This window comes from Camelus bactrianus, chromosome X (genome assembly GCF_048773025.1).
Source record: "Camelus bactrianus isolate YW-2024 breed Bactrian camel chromosome X, ASM4877302v1, whole genome shotgun sequence".
NCBI lineage: Eukaryota > Metazoa > Chordata > Mammalia > Artiodactyla > Camelidae > Camelus > Camelus bactrianus.
The window spans coordinates 117,948,946-117,966,076 of NC_133575.1; the positions used below are offsets into that span (position 1 = coordinate 117,948,946).

Genomic DNA, 17,131 nt, shown 5'->3' on the forward strand with positions numbered 1-17,131 from the left:
TTACATTACCCATCCATGGTGGCCTGGGCTTGGCAATGTTGAAAAGTTGATCCGTGAACTCTACAAACACAGTCTTTTTGTACATAACTGAGGTGTTGAATGGAAAAGATCTTGGCACCTTAGGAGAAAACCTGTGTGAAGAAAGGGAAAATCTCATTCATTTTGGTTGACACTTTTTGAGCCCACTTTGAAAAACAGCTGGAGGTAATGCTTCCATCCCACTCTCCTCTATTGTTAATAAGCCAAATTCGAAGTTGTGTATAAATCTCTGCTATAGACTGAATGTGTGCCGAGCCCTCATGAATGGGATTAGTGCCCTCATAAAAGAGACTCTAGAGAGATCTCTCACTTCTTCCACCAAGTGAAGTTACAAGGAAAAGCAGCCATCTATGAACCAGGAAGAGGCCTTATCAGACACCAAATCAGCTGGCCCCCTGATCTTGGACTTCCAGCCTCTAGAACTATGAAAAATAGGTCTGTTGTGTATAAGACACCAAGTCTATGGTATTTTGTTATAGCAGCCCAAACAGACTAAGACAATCCCTAACATTTATCAAATCAAAACACTGTTTTTGAAACTCATCTGATACATTAGGTTCCATATGATAAGAGAAGTTGTAAAATAGATACTCATAAACTGCCAGTAAAAAAAAAAAATCCTTTGCCAAAATAATAACTACAGCATCCTTCAATTTTAAAAAAGGCTATAACATTCATCTAAGTACCTAGTATTCAGATTTTGTCAGTATGTCCCTTCTTAGGGATACCAGGAATATCCCTAATTGTTTTTGAACCCCATGGAGTAATTTTGCAGTTTTCTATATGCCATGGAAAGCCTCTGTTTCTGGCTTATGCTCTGGACATCTAGCTCTTATGTCTCATCATATTTTACCAATTGGTATTGTTTCAACAAGCCAAGGAAGTATAGGCACAAGGCATGGAAGAAAGTTTTCACACATAGAGCTTGTTCTCCAAACCTCAATTGGTCAACAGTTTGAGCACTCATCCCCTACAAATGTATATGCATTCAGTTATAAACCATATATTTCACGCCACTGTGTGCAAAACGTATGTTACAAATAAACACGGAAAAAAGAGGTTTTTAAAGATACATAAATAGATGTGGAGTGGGTGTTGTTTCTTATGTCTTGTTGACCCTCAGGGGCTTTTGGCAAATGGCAGAAATAAACGGTGAATATGCTTCATATGAGGGACCATTGAAGAAGGAACCCTGAACATCAGCCAGTAGGACACACACTGTCTTGTTACAAATAACGCAAGGAGAGGAGAGGCAGCACCTGACTGTAGGTATTGGCAGGCTTGGAGCGATAGCCACGTCATATCTGAATTGCCACGATATGAAATAAATAACAAGGCATCTGGTGTTTGTTGCTACTTATTCCTTTCTCAATCTTATGCTGAAATAACAAAAAATTCAGTGTTCCTTTCAGGAGCAGCCACATAAGAGAACTGTTTATTCCCATAAGAAATCTTGTTTTTTCTTATAAAGGCTTTAGTGGGAATGCTGAGTTAGAGAAGGAAGATGCAATCTAAAAATGGTGAAGATTACTAAATTAGAAAATCACTGACTTACAAGAATTTAATTTTTTTCCCAATTTTTATGTTATAGTAAAACACACAAAACATAAAATGTAATATCTTAAGCATTTTAAGTGTACAGTCTAGTGGTACTAAGTACATTAATATAAGTACAACCATCACCACTATACATCTCCAGAACTCATCTTGTAAAACTGAAACTCTATTAACTAAACAATAACTCCCCACTCCCCCAGGCCCTGAAACCACCATTCTGTTTTCTGTCTCTATAAATTTGACTACCGTAACTACCTCACATAAGTGGAACCACACAGTATTCATCTTTTTGTGACGGGTTTTTTCACTTAGCATGAAGTCCTCAGTGTTCATCCAGTTTGTAGCAAATGTCATAATTCTCTTCCCCTTTAAGCTTAAATAATATTCCATTGTATGTATTTACCACATTTTGTTTATTCATTCATCCATCGATGGGTACATGGGTTGCTTCTATGTTTTAGTTATTGAGAATAATGCTGCTATGAATAGTGGGTGTACAAATGTCTCAAGACCCTGCTTTCAATTATTTTGAGTACATACCCAGAAGTAGAATTGATGGCCATATAGAAATTTTTAATTTTCTTTGAGGAACCACCATACTGTTTTCCACAGTAGCTACACCATTTTACATTCCCAACAAGAGTGCACAAGTGTTCCAATTGCTCCACGTTGTCACAAACACTTACTTTCTGTTTTTTGTTTGTTTGTTGTATAATAGCTGTCCTAATAGGTGATAGGCGGTATATCTTTGTAGTTTTGATTTGCATTTCCCTAATGATTAGTTATGTTGAACATCCTTTCGTGTGTTTATTGGCCATTTGTATATCTTCTTTGGACAAATGTCTGTTCAAGTCCTTTGCTCACTTTTGAATTGGGTTGTTTGCTTTCATGTTGTGTTTTAACAAATTCTCCATATATTCCAAATATTGATCCCTTGTCAGATATACGATTTGCAAATATTTTCTCCCATTCTGTGAGTTCCTTTTTTTAACTCTGATGATAGTGTCTTGTGATGCACAAAATTTTTAACTTTTCAGTAACTCTAATTTGTCTGTTTTTCTTTTGTTGCTTGTGTCTTTGGTGTCAAATCCAAGACATCACTGCCAAATTCAATGCCATGAAGTTTTGCCCTATATTTTCATCTAAGAGTTTTATGGTTTTAGCTTTTCTATTTAGGCCTTTGATAAATTTGGAGTTAATTTTTATGTATGGTATTAGGTAAAGGTCCAATTTCATTCTTTTGCATATGGATATGTAGTTTTCCCAGCATGGTTGTTGAGAAGACTGTCTTTCCTCATTGAATGGTCTTGGAACCCTTGTGGAAAATCATTTGACCATAAATGCAAGGGTTTATTTCTGGACTTCATATTCTGTTTCATTGGTCTACATGTCTCTGTTTATTCCACTGCCACATAATTTGATGGCTTTATAGTGAGTGCTGAAATCAAGAAATGTGAGTCTTCTCACTTTTTTCTTTTTTAGGAATATGTTAGCTATTCAGGGTCCCTTGAGAGTACATATGAATTTTAGGATGGTATTCTGTTTCTGCAAAACACAACATAGACATTTTGATAGGGATTGCATTCAATTACTTGGATAGTATTGACATCTTAACAATATTAACCCTTCCAATCCATGAACATGAAATGTGTTTCCATTTATTTATGTCTTAAGTTTTTTTCAGAAAAATTTTTAAGTTTTCATTGTAAAATTCTTTCACCTTCTGGTCAATTCCTAAGTATTTTGTTCTTTTTGATGTTACTGTAAATAGAATTGTCTTCTTAGTTTCCTTTTTAGATTGTTCATTGTTTGCATGTAGGAATTTTTGTGTGTTGACTTGTATCCTGCTACTTTCCTGAATTTATTAGTCCTAATGGTTTTTTTGGGTGGAATTTCTTTTTATTGTTTTTTTACATATGAGATCATACTATCTATGAACAGATATTATTTTGCTTCCTCCTTTATAATTTGGATATTTCCCCTTTATTCTATCAATGTTATGCATTATATTGATTGATTTTGATATGTTGAACCAACCTTGCATTCCAGGAGTAAATTCCACTTGCTCATGATGTGCAATTCTTTTCCTATACTGCTGAATTCAGTTTGCCAGTATTTTGTTGAAAATTTTTGCATCAGTGTTCATAAGGGATATTGTTCTGTAGTTCTCTTATAGTGTCTTTGTCTGGCTTTGGTATCAGGATAATGCTGGCCTTACAGTGAGTTAGGGAGTGATCTCTTCTGTCCAATTCTTTGGAAAAGTTTGAGGACAATCGATGTTAGGAAAATTTTAATTTTTCTTTAAAAGCAACATAACAAAAAGCAGACAATTAGACTTTTGCTTTCCAATCCAGCATGTAAGGAGCTTAGAAATCACCATTCTATCCTAACAACAAGTAAAAAGCTGAACAAAGTGAAAAATCAAAAAATCTTAGATTCTTAGAGAAATGAAGTCACAGGGAAAACTGCTGCCCCTCGCATTGTAGAGACAGACAGGGGAATGCAGAGAATCACAACTTAGTAGAACAGAAAGCAGCAAGCAGAAATGCCGGTGGGATCCAGTGCTGGAGCAGGAACACCTGAATTGTAATTGATGAATTGCTGGAGGCTTGTTGTGTAGATGTCTGAGAGTTAAGAACTTCAGGGGGACCCTGTTATCAGAACCCCCCAGGTTTTTGTGAGTTAGGTCTTCACAGTGAATATCAGAGAAAAAAAACCTCGTGTTCCCAGTAGGGGAGGGGGAAGTAGCCATTTTAAAAAATGCCCTAGCATTCTGCCCTCATGAGAAATAATTTTACCACAGCCTATCATTCTAGGATTTAAATTACAGCCTAACTTACCTGGGGGAAGTGAAATACCCAACTCCAGCCCCCACTAGCCATTCTGTGTCACTTAAGTGGGGGAGACTGAGAAGCAGTGGTTAAGTTCATAGTCCAGAGGCACAGGATCACTAAAAGACTGAGACCTACCATAGACCTAGAGAAGGCTTTCCCACTCCTCACCACCATATTACTAAAGTCCTAATTTATCACAGTTCCTTTTACCCAGTGTAGCATGTCCACCATTCAACAAAAACTTACAAGGCATGCTAAAAGGCAAAAAAAGCCCCACAGTTCATAGAGACTGAACAAGCAGCAGAACTGGAGTCAGATATGACAAGAATGTTGGAAGTATTAGACCAGAAAATTAAAAAAAATTATGATTAATATGATAAAGACCTTAATGTAAAAAGTAGACAACATGCAAGAGCAGATGAATAATGTAAGCAGAAAGATGGAAATTCTAAGGAAAAAGTCAAGAAGAAATTCTAGAGGTCAAAAACACTGTAATGGAAATGAAGAGTTCCTTTGATAGGCTCATTAGTAGACTGGATATGGTTAAGGAAAAAAGTCTCTGAGACTGAGATTAAGACAACAGAAACTTTCAACACTGAAAAGTAAAAAGAAAAAAAGAGACTGAACAAAAACAGAATAGAATATGCAAGAATTGTGGGACAACTACAAAGGTAAAAGATACACATAATGGGAGTACAAGAAGAAGAAGAATAAAGAGAAGCAATATTTAAAGCAATAATAACTGAGAATTTACCCAAATTAATGTTAGACACCAAACCACAGATCCAGAGAGCCCAGAGAATACAAAACAGGAAATATGCTCAAAAACTGTTCCTACGCATATCATGTTCAAACTTTAAAAAACCAAAGATAAAGAAAAATTATTGAAAGAAATCACAGGAAAAAAAATACCTAAAGAGGAGCAAAAAGAATTACAACCAACTTCTCTTCAGATACTCTCTCTTTTCAAGTGAAAAGAGAGTAGAGTGAAATATTTAACGTGTTGAGAGAAAAAAAACCAATCAACATAGAATTCTGTACCCTGTGAAATTACGCTTCATTAGTGAAGGAGAAATAAAGACTTTCTCAGACAAACAAAAATTAGGGGAATTTGTTGCCAGTAGACCTGCCTTGCAAGAAATAGTAAAATAAAATCTTCAGAAAGAAGAAAATGTATATAAGTCAGAAACTTGGATCTACATAAAGAAATGAAAAGCATCAGAGAATGAGTAAGTGATGATGACATCTGAACCTTGACCATGCATGCCGGGGCCCTCTTCCTCACTTTGCCTTTAAAACCCTTTCCCTGAAAATCCTAAAAACAAACAAACAAATAAACAAACAAAAAACCTTTCCCTGAAAGCCATTGGGAAGTTTGAGTCTTTTGAGCATGAGCTGCCCATTCTCTCTGTTTAATGCCATGTTGGGCATCTTCCAATAAACACCACTCTTTTCTTGACCACAACCTGGAGTCAATAGATTGGCTTTGCTATGCGTCAAGTGAGAGGACCCAAGTTTGGTTTGGTGAGCCTCAGTAAGCCCCAGTAAACTCCTGCAATAAACTTTCTGTGCACGTGCGTGCACACACACACTCTCACACACAAGAAGAAAGCAGAAAATCTCTTTTTTAAAAGTTTGTTTGCTTAACTATTTACAATAGCTAAGACATGGAAACAACCTAAATGTCCATTGACAGATGAACGGATAAAGAAGATGTGGTGTATATAGAATGGAATACTACTCAGCCATAAAAGAATGAAATAATGTCATTTGCAGTAACATGGATGTCCCTGGAGAATGTCATTCTAAGTGAAGTAAGCCAGAAAGAGAAAGAAAAATACCATATGAGATCGCCTACATATTGATCTAAAAAAAAGTACACAGATGAACTTATGCACAAAACAGAAACAGACTCACATACATAGAGAACAGACTTATGGTTACCAGGGGGTAAAGAGGGTGGGAAGGGATAAATTGGGAATTTGAACATTGCACCGCTTGGGGAGTGATGGAAATGTTAGCTATCTTGATTGTGCTGGTGGTTTCATGGGTGTAGGCATCTATCAAAATTCATCCAATTGTACATCTGAAATATGTGTAGTTTACTGTACAGGAATTATACCATAATAAAGGCTTTATAAAAGGCAAAAATAATTTGTGTGCTTAAACAGCTATAAAACCATCCAAGGAAGCACAAACATTGTCATTACTTGAACAATGTTGGTTGGAAACATTCTTTTTCATCTGATTTGCTTTCAGACAATTCACTGACAGCTATAAATCTGTGGAAATGCTGTCACCCCAGGTTAGCAGAGCACTGGTTAGAACGACTGAAAATGTACAATGCAGCAAAGTGCTTTAGAGTGAAAGGGTGGATGTGAGGCTGTAAGACCTCTTTTGTGAGGTACAGCTGCCCTCCACCCACCAAAACCACGGAAATGCTGTGGTGAAGCTGGGAAAATGCAGCCAGGTACACATCAGGGTGAAACCATCTGTAGGTCCCCGAGCTTGTGCCCCTGCAGCCGGGATGAGGGGTGCGGCCCAGAGACGTCAGCTTGAACTAGTTCAGTGCAAAGTAAAACCACACAGGATTGCAGACAGAGCAGACACGGCTACGTGAGTTTCCAGGAGTCGCGCTCAACGTGAAGTGCAGGGAAGGGTGGAAAGCAGAAAGATGGACACGGATGGACACCGCAGACGGCCACACACAGAAGGCGGCCTTGCGGGCCCCGGACAATGTCGAAATCCAGGCGGAAAGGATTAGCCAAGGAAAGGAGGGCGATTTCCCCTTAAGAAAACAGAAGCGTTTGGGTGAGCCTTAAATGGTGAGCCTGCACCAGACAGGGTAGCCTCCATGTACATAAAGGAAAGGCTATTGGAAGCACAGGAGAAACTGGCCAACCACAGTCCCAGAGGAAGACCTCAACACCCTTGGAGGGATCCAGCGGCAGATGGGCTGAAAACACTCCTTGAAACTGTGTCATTTGAGGAGATCTCTCTCGAGGAGACTGGTTCAGCAGGTAAAGATGAGGCTGACTTCATTCTGGCCTCCCCAACCTCCCTCCCCCAGGACCCTTGCATTTCACTCCATTCCAGGGTTTCCAGGACGCCTGAGGGAGTGTGTGGAGGGAGCAGCTCTGCCAATCCAAGGCCGTGACAAATGACTTCCCACACTGGCTGAGGGCCAGAGGCCAGTGTCCTGATAAGGAAGCTCTTCCAGTAAAAGGAGCTGATTTACTGAGGAAGGAGTGGGGCTGTGCTTGGAGCAGAGGGAACAAGCGCATCCGCATTTACTTCGAGTCGCACGCACAGCCACGTGAGGGGTCCCTGACGACCAATTGCTAGCTTTGCTTACAGCCGCGTCAGCTTGACGCGCTGCGCTATGGGCTCACTCAGGGTGGCTTTAATTCACAGTGGTGAAGGAAAATCCCCCAGTGAGCCGAACTGTGGCTAATGTTGATTGTTCACTTTGTGTGGAAGGAGAAAGGGCTCACGGTTCAGATATACACAGACTCATGGGCAGCAGAAAATGGCTTGGCTGTGTGTTCAGGGACCTAGAAGGAAAAAGACCGAAAGATCAGGGACAAGGATGTCTGGGGCAAAGACATATCAGTGACTAATACAAAATAAAAGTATCTTCAGGTCACATGTTAATGCCATCAGAGAGTCTCTACTGTGAAAGAAGCCCCAAACAATATCGTGACAAAATCATCGACGGTTCACCTCAGCAGCCTCTACACGCACCATCTCAGTGCAGGCAAGATGTGAGCTGAGTGGCAAGGGTTCCCACTGACGAAGGCTGATTTAACTAGCATCGCCCCCCTAAATTCAATCTGCCAGCAACAGAAACCAATCCTGACTTCTCAATTTGTCCATCGTGGAAACCAGTCAGCTACTTGATGGCAAATTGACTGTATTGGACCCCTTCCATCCTAGAAGGGCTAGCGCTTCACTCTAACAGGAAAAGACCTGGATTCCAGGTCTATGTTAGCCTTTCCCTCCTGCAGGGCCTAACTCAGCACTAGTATCTGATGGTTTAGTTCACTGATGTGGGACTTCATGTAACATCACATCAGACCAAGGACCACTGTACCGCAGAGGAAGTGCTTGAGTGAGCCCATGACCATGGCATGCATGGGTTTTATCACCTATCACCCCACCCAGAAGCCGCCAGAGACAGCAGTGGAATGACCTCTTAAAGGCACAGATAAAGCTCCAGCATGGAGGCAGAGCCCAGTGAGGACAGATGTCCAACCTGCAAGGTGCTGTATACGCATCAATTCAGAGATGGTTCTGTGTCCCCAATAAGAAGAACACATGGGTTCAGGAACCAAACAACGGCAGCAAAAGAACCTCTTTTCCTCAAGACCCATCTAGGGCGCCTGTGCCGCCCACCGCCTAGGTCCAGTCCCCATTGGGAAAACATAAGTCTCACTGACTCAGAAGCTAGGGGCACCATGTGGGCCCCTGGGATTACTCGAACCAAAGGAGCAGCAGGCCAGGACAGGAGCCCCAGGGCACGAGCAGAGAACAAGAGGGAGTGGTCCCACGAGGCGACCAGCAACGGGTCACACCCCCCAGGGCAGCCACACCACCTGGGGGGCACGGTGCCATGGCGTCTGGGACCTGGAGAAGTTGCCCCCATACAGGTGAGGACAGGGAGGTCGAGGGAGCGGGGCGGATGGGATGGAGAAGGGGGGAAAGAGGGGGAAGGGGAGGAAGTGGGGAGGAAGGAACCTACTCGAACCACAGCCACTTGGGGGAAGGTGCAGCTTTAAGACAACCTTCAGTCTCTTCAGAGAGCTGCCTGCCCGGGGTCACCCCCAACCCAGAGGGGCCTGGACCTCCCTTTCCTGAACCAGCCCACTGGGCCTTCCGAGGGTAGGCCACGCCCATTCCCAGAATAGACCATACCTCTTTCCGGAGCAGGTCACGCCCCCTCCCAGCACAACCAGTGCTTAATGACTGATCAGTATGAAGATACAGGGGCCTCAGAAGGGTCCTTCCAGCTCCAGAGCTCCTCGGAGGTGGGCCTGCGCTGCAGCCCAGCCTTCCCCTCTGTCCACCCCTGCGCTGCAGCCCAGCCTTCCTCTTCGCCCGCCCACCCCTGCTTCCCCAGGTGTTGATCCCAAGAATACTCTAAATAAAATTCCTGCACATTAATTTCCATCTCACTGTCCCTTCTGAGTAACCGAACCCATGATATTAATTCACATTTAAATGTGATCTGATTTCATTCGTCTCTAGAAATTTCCATGGCACTAGCCTTGGCATAGACCTCTATGGTTTTTAGTTATTTAACAACATTATTTGATGTCTATATCATTGGGTAGACTCCTCCCATCAATTCATTTGTCCCATCTCCTGACCACTTTCAGACTATGCCCTTTCACAGTCATCAACTCGCCCCTAATTTGTTCCTGTCCCCTTTTCCCATTCCATCTCCTTGATTTTGCTGAGTCTACCCTATTCAGCTTCTCCAAAGTTTTCACTAGTTTCTAACAAGACTCAGACCCACGTCCAGAGACAGGTATTTTGACATACACGAGCACAGTGCTTTCATTTTAATATTACTGACTAAAATGAAATTATAAGACACATAAAAAAAGTTTACTAGACCAAGCGTGGAAGAGCAGAGGGAACAAGATCACGTGTACACAGAAACATTTTTTCCTCCCTCTGATGGAAGAGTGGAAACCAACGGCCGGGTAAAAGAACAGGATTCTGAGACAGAAAAAGAAGGCCTCGGCCCAAGTGAAGTGGGATGTGATTTATGTCTCAACTTCAGGGTAATCTGCATGATAAGTGACAAAATGTTCTTGGGTTCACGGGTCTTACTCCTTCCTAACCTTTGTGAGCTTTTTTGTTTGCTATTTCCCTTGGGATTTGATGTATAAGTCTTGCCAAATATATCTGGCAACAATGTCCTTGACCTGTACTGTTCTTTCACATTTTACCTAAACCCAATCGGAAAACCTATTATATTCCCTGACCCTTGTTTAGAAGTTGAGCAGCTGCAGGAATAGATAATATAAAACTGAATTTCCCCAGATGTTTACTTCAAACCTTGGCAGAACTTGTCAGGATGTGTCCAGAGTCAGCTTATCCTGTTAATCAGGATCAAAATGATCTAGACTATAAAGTGGTGTCATCAAAACAAAAATTCTATCAACTTTTTCCTAGTAAATACATGTGGCTGCCCATAAAACAACAGAAAGCTAGATAACAAATAAATCATTTTCTTCATTCAATTCAATTTTATTCTCAGACTATTATTCACTATAACAGTCTGAGGGTGCATGCTAGGCAAAAGCTACAGTAAAAAGCACAATGCATTAAATATAATTATCTCAATATTAATATTTAACAAGACCAACATTAATGGACAAGTGCCTGATGGTTCACTTAGATAGCAGGCTACTGACCATCTGGGCCTCCACTTCAGGGTCATTAACACTGCACAACTGCAGGTTATATAGATTATAGAAGGACCCCTTCTTCACACCATACACCAAAGTTAACTCAGTGTACCAAAGAACTAAATGTAAGCGCTAAAACTATAAAACTCTTAGAAGAAAATACAGGTGTAAATCTTTGTGACTTTAGATTTGGCAATGGCTTTTTAGATATGACACCAAAACCACAAGCAACCAACAGAAAAAAAGGTAAACTGGGCTTCATCAAAATGAAAACAATTGTGCTGAGAGAAAATATTGAAAACAGATACATGTGAAAACGTACTTATATCCAGAATATACAAAGAATTCTCAAACCTCAACAATAATAAGACAAACAATTCAATTTTAAAATGGGCTAAAGATCTGAATAAACATTTCATTAAAGAAAACACAGGAATGGCCAATTACACATGTAAAGATGCCTAACATCTTTAGTCATCAGAGAAATGCAAATTAAACATACAGTAAGATACATGAGTCATTAAAATGACTAAAATTAAGTACAGGCAACATCAAATATTGTCCACTATGTGTTGCAGCATGTAAAACAGTGAAGCTAGAACACTCCCTTACACCATCCACAAAAATAAACTCAAGATGGATCAAAGACTTAAACATCAGACAACATACAATAAACCTCCTAGAGGAAAACATAGGCAAAACAGTATCTGACATACATCTCAAAAATGTTCTCCTAGAACAGTCTACCCAAGCAATAGAAATAAAAGCAAGAATAAACAAATGGGACCTAATGAAACTTACAAGCTTCTGCACAGCAAAGGAAACCATAAGTAAAACAAAAAGACAACCTACGGAAAGGGAGAAAATTTTTGCAAATGAAACCGACAAAGGCTTGATCTCCAGAATATATAAGCAGCTCATACGACTTAATAAGAAAAAAAACAAACAACCCAATCCAAAAATGGGCAGAAGACCTAAACAAGCAATTCTCCAGGGAAGACATACAAATGATCAATAGGCACGTGAAAAAATGCTCCATATCACTAATTATCAGAGAAATGAAAATCAAAACTACAGTGAGGTATCACCTCACACCAGTCAGAATGGCCGTCATTCAAAAATCCACAAATGACAAATGCTGGAGAGGCTGTGGAGAAAAGGGAACCCTCCTACACTGCTGGTGGGAATGCAGTTTGGTGCAGCCACTGTGGAAGACAGTATGGAGATTCCTCAAAAGACTAGGAATAGACTTACCATGTGACCCAGGAATCCTGCTCCTGGGCATATATCCAGAAGGAACCCTACTTCAGGATGACACCTGCACCCCAATGTTCACAGCAGCACTATTTACAATAGCCAAGACATGGAAACAGCCTAAATGTCCATCAACAGATGACTGGATAAAGAAGATGTGGTATATTTATACAATGGAATACTACTCTGCCATAAAAACCGACAACATAACGCCATTTGCTGCAACGTGGATGCTGCTGGAGAAAGTCATTCTAAGTGAAGTAAGCCAGAAAGAGAAAGAAACATACCATATGAGAGTGCTCATATGTGGAATCTAAAACAAACAAACAAACAAAGCATAAATACAAAACAGAAACAGACTCATAGACATAGAATACAAACTTGTGGTTGCCAAGGGGGTGGGGGGTGGGAAGGAACAGACTGGGATTTCAAAACGTAGAATAGATAAACAAGATTATACTGTGTAGCACAGGGAAATATACACAAGATCTTGTTGGTAGCTCAAACCGAAAAAAAAAAAGTGAGACAATGAATATATGTATGTGCATGTATAACTGAAAAATTGTGCTCTGTACTGGAATTTGACACAACATTTTAAAATGACTACTACTCAATAAAAAAGGTAAAAAAAAATAGCCACACATTTATAAAATGCATAGGCATAAATGTAAAAATAAATTACTTACATTTATTATATTAATAAAATTAATGTGTAAGATTAATGAAATTCCAATTAGAATCACAACAGGATTTGGATCTTTTTAATTGAAAAAATATTTTAATGTTTTTCCATGGAAGAATAAAATGCCTAAGAAATGTTAAGAAAGATACAAAAAGAGCAGTTGAGGATTGATTTCACTTACTAGATAACAGAAGATATTTATAGACCCACTGTAATTAAATCAATATGGGATTGGCACAACAAGATAAAAGTAGATAAATGGAACAGCATAATGAATCCAGAAGTAGATACTAATATATATGAGAATTTTATATTATGAATGCTTTTATTCAAATCAGTGGCAAAAGATGTATTATTTGATAAAAGGTGCCATTGCAATAGGCTATCGGTCTGGATGGAAATAAAACTAGACAGATCCCACTCACATACCATATACAAAAATAATTATCAGATGAATTGAAGCCATAAATGTAAAAGGCAAAACAGTAAAAAAATCTTGCAAGAAAATCCGGGAGAATACATAAACAACCTTTGTGTGCAGAAAACATTTTTTTAAAGTTTATTTATTTATTTTATTGAAGTATAGTCAGTTACAATGTGTCAGTCTCTGGCTTTCAGCATAATGTCCCAGTCAAGCATATATATATATATATATATACACACATATATTCTCTTTCATACTCTTTTTCAGTAAAGATTACGACAAGATATTGAATATAGTTTACTGTGCTATACAGAAGAAATTTGTTTTTTATTTATTTTTATACAGTGGTTATCATTTGCAAATCTCAAAGTCCCAAATTTATCCCTTCCCACCCCCTTTCCTCTGGTAACCACAAAATTGTTTACTATGTCTGTGAGTTGCATAAAACATTTTTAACCAACACTGGGAACTCTGAAGATATGAAAGAAAAGAGATGTATTTTACTATAAAACTTAAAAATGTTTTTGGTCAAAGTTATAAACACTGTCAATAGACAAACAACAGGTCTTGGGGAAAATTGCAATATACATTAGTATATGAATGCAGCATCAAAAAGGGTTAACATTTGTAATGATAAAATGTTTCTCATAATTAAAAAAAGAAAGCGCAAAGAAAAATGAGCAAAACATATGAATAGTAAAATCTTAAAATATAAATAATGTAGCCAACAAGCATTTGGAAAGATGCTCAACTTCATTAGAAACAAAAAGAATGCGATTAATGTAATGATGCAACATCACTCTATACCTACTAGGCTGGCAAAAGTAAAAAAGCAAGATAAAACTTATTGCTGATGTGATTGCATGGAGAAGGGCATCCCTATATGTTGATGGTAGAGTGTTTGAAGAGTTCTGGCCTTTTTTGGAAATTAAAACTTAAAAGGAAATATTCCCTTCATTTCAGCAAAGCAGAAAAAAAAACAAAAAAGACTAATTACCGTTGTGTATGTATTGGGTTTAAATCTTTATAATACACATTTAAAGAAAACAAAGCACAATTTAAAAGAAATGATGTCAGCATTCAACTCGATAAGCAAAAACTTAAATCAACAAAATGAACCAAAGGAAATTAGGAAGAAGAAATAAATTAATAAGCATAAAAGCAAAAACTGATAGAACCAAAAGATGGTTTTTGACAAAACCAATAAAACCGAGAAACTTTCTGGAAATACTATATTTAAGAGAGTTAAAGAGAACGTACACAATATAAGAATGGAGATGTAACTACAGACACAGGACAGTTTAACAATATCACAAGATTATCATGTAACTTGATACCAATACATTATTAAATCTAGGCATAATAGATTGCTTTCTAGGAAAATATATATAACCAATACTGACCGAAGAAGAGGTAGAAAATCTGAATAAGTAAATGATCATAGATAATATTGGAAAGATTATTTAACACTACTCTCCCAAAATGTACCAGAACCACAAAAGATGAAAAGCTTCTGAACTAATGGCGAAGAGTCTCCTTACGCCAAAATTGTGTGTAATATTGACAGCTCTTACTGCTCTTCCCTCTACAGAAACTTGGGGGTAAGCTGAGGGAAGTTTTGTTTTGTCTCTTATGCCCTCACTCTCCTGTACCCTCTAGTTTCCAGAGTGGCAGCATGTGGCAAATAGAGGCAGTGGACAAAACAGGAAAAAATATCAATACATAGGTTAGATCTATGAAAAGGATTGGCAATTAGCATTTGTGCTAATAACATAGATGCCTGCACACCTTACCTGGAAATGCTTTTACAGGGCTTAAGTAGCATCACAGCCACCCTAACTTGATGTCTGCCCCTTCATCCAGCCAGAGTCACATCCCCGCAATCCCGATGGGTCCCTCTAGCATATACCTTTACCTGGTGTCCATGTGCAGCTCACTGAGCAGTTCACTTTGCCTATAGTCCCAGGACAGTTCCACTGCGCCCAGGTAGTATCTTCGGATGGCGCTGAAGCTTAGTGGCAAGAGGCACAGAAAGAAACAGGTGGGTAGCTCTATTTGCATGGCTCTTATTGCAAGAAAACATTCAACTGGAGAAATGCAAGATTAATTCTTCTCTAAAATATCTTTGGCTCCCAGGGGAAAAAAAAAAGGAAATTTTTTTTATGATTTGGTGAAAAGTCCCAAAATTTTCGCAAAGAATTTTAGGAAACCTTACTGGTTGGATGTGACAGCAGCATTAGCCCTGAGCTCTAGGGGACAGGATTGCTTCCTTTCTGGCAGTAAGAAGTAGCCACAGGAAGAAGTGAGTAGGAAAAGGGAGGCTGAGCTAAAGCTTAACCCGTTCCCCTCTGAAAGCAGCAGGGGCGCAGGGCTGCTGCTTCCACCACAAGCTTTAAGGAAAGGAAGGGGGAGTCAAGGTGAAGTGGAACTCTAATTTGTATCTGCATTCCTAGTGTGCCCCAACCCCCTTCCTTTGTAGCCGCAGCAAGAAATGCTCTAAATGTTGTTTAAGATGCTGGAATCCACTTGCCCTCCCTGCTTCTACCCTTTCCTCTCACAGACACCACTGAATGACTATTTAAAACCATAAAGCGGATCCTGTCACTTCTTTGCTCAGGACACTCCACTGGCTTCTGATGTCACTCAGAGTAAACTCCTGCATTTTTACCATGACCAAGAGTATTCCCCACAATCTGCATGTCCCTTCTCCCTATCTCCAAGGTCTCATCTCACTCTGGCTACGTTTCCCAGATCTCCACACATTTCCACTCCCACATCTCCTTCAAGTCTTGGCTCAAATCTTGCCTTCTCAGTGGGCTCAAATATGGACCTTGGAAGCTTTCTGCCCACACTGGCTCTACTGATCTCTCTCTGCTTCATTTTTCTACATGGCACTCACAATCACCCAGCATTCAGGTATTTACTCATCTTGCATTGAGGCTTCTTGAGGTTGTTTACATTTGGCCCTGGTTGAGGCTATTATCTCCTTACATCAAAATGTAGCTTTGCTGAGCTGAAGCAAAGCCCCTACTCAGTTTGATGTATATTAGGAGCCGTGAGAATCTCCCCAAGGACCTCAAAGTATAGGTTCTGATAAGAATAGTGACCAAGGTTTCTATAAGAAATGTTATTACTGACAGTCCAATTCTGCACAGATGAGAACGTGTTTGGGAGCAATTGGCAAGGTGTTGTCCAGCTTGGAAACAATCAGGAAGAAGCCTTGTTGTGTAAACATTTGCTGAGACCTTCTCTCTGCCAGGCACCAGTTTGCAGAGAGCTGGCAGGTTATGTATTTCAGGAACTGTTCTAAGTGCTTTCTAATGTGGCTAGTGTTTTTGTCTTCATTGTACAGGTGATGACATTGAAGCCCAGAGAGGTTAGGCAAGTTGGCCATGGTCTCACAGTTTGTAAACTGTAGCATTCAGATCCATTTAATCTGGCTCCAGAAGTCATGCTCTGAACAGTTATGCTATACCTCCAGGCTTCAGACATGAATTAAATCCAGTTTCTGCCTTTTGGAAGTCACAGTACAGTCGGGGAGACAGTTACAATATAGAGTGATAATTCTCTGCCAGATGCTTTACACACGATCGGATTTAATGCTCAGAATGAGACTGCAAAGTGAGTACAGATGAACCATGTAAGGGTCAGAGGTTAAATGGTTTGCCCAAGAGCAGACAACTACTTATTTGTCCTAGGGAGACAGTCCTAGGCACAGTGTGCACAAGAGCGCGCGATAGAAACAAGTGACAGACAATAAGCAATACTTATATGTGTACCTTATGTCTATTAGAAGGTAAAGTAAGTGCTGTGCACAAAAGGAAAGTAAGCAGGACGGGAAGGAGGGGTTTTGCAGTTTTCAGTCATGGAAAGTCTCACTGAGAAGTTTACATTTCGGCAAAGGGACTTTGGTTTCTACATT

The 17,131-nt window shown here is 39.7% G+C and overlaps 1 protein-coding gene across 4 annotated transcripts in view; it reads right to left on the reverse strand.

Annotated features, from left to right (window-relative positions):
• The window catches only part of F8 (coagulation factor VIII), a 99,741-nt gene extending 84,242 nt beyond the window's left edge, over positions 1–15,499 (reverse strand). Inside the window, exons 1-3 of one of the 4 annotated variants that reach the window (XM_074359554.1) lie at positions 15,125–15,236; positions 3,634–3,847; positions 10–131 (exon numbers count right to left, since the gene is read on the reverse strand). In XM_074359554.1, the coding sequence (XP_074215655.1) occupies positions 10–85 (76 nt within the window). In that variant the 5' untranslated portion in view covers positions 86–131; positions 3,634–3,847; positions 15,125–15,236. Of the gene's footprint in view, positions 1–9; positions 132–3,633; positions 3,848–15,118 lie in introns of all 4 variants that reach the window. The other 3 variants (XM_074359553.1, XM_010967088.3, XM_045504408.2) reach the window with 3 other exon arrangements.
• Positions 15,500–17,131: the final 1,632 nt, after the last annotated feature.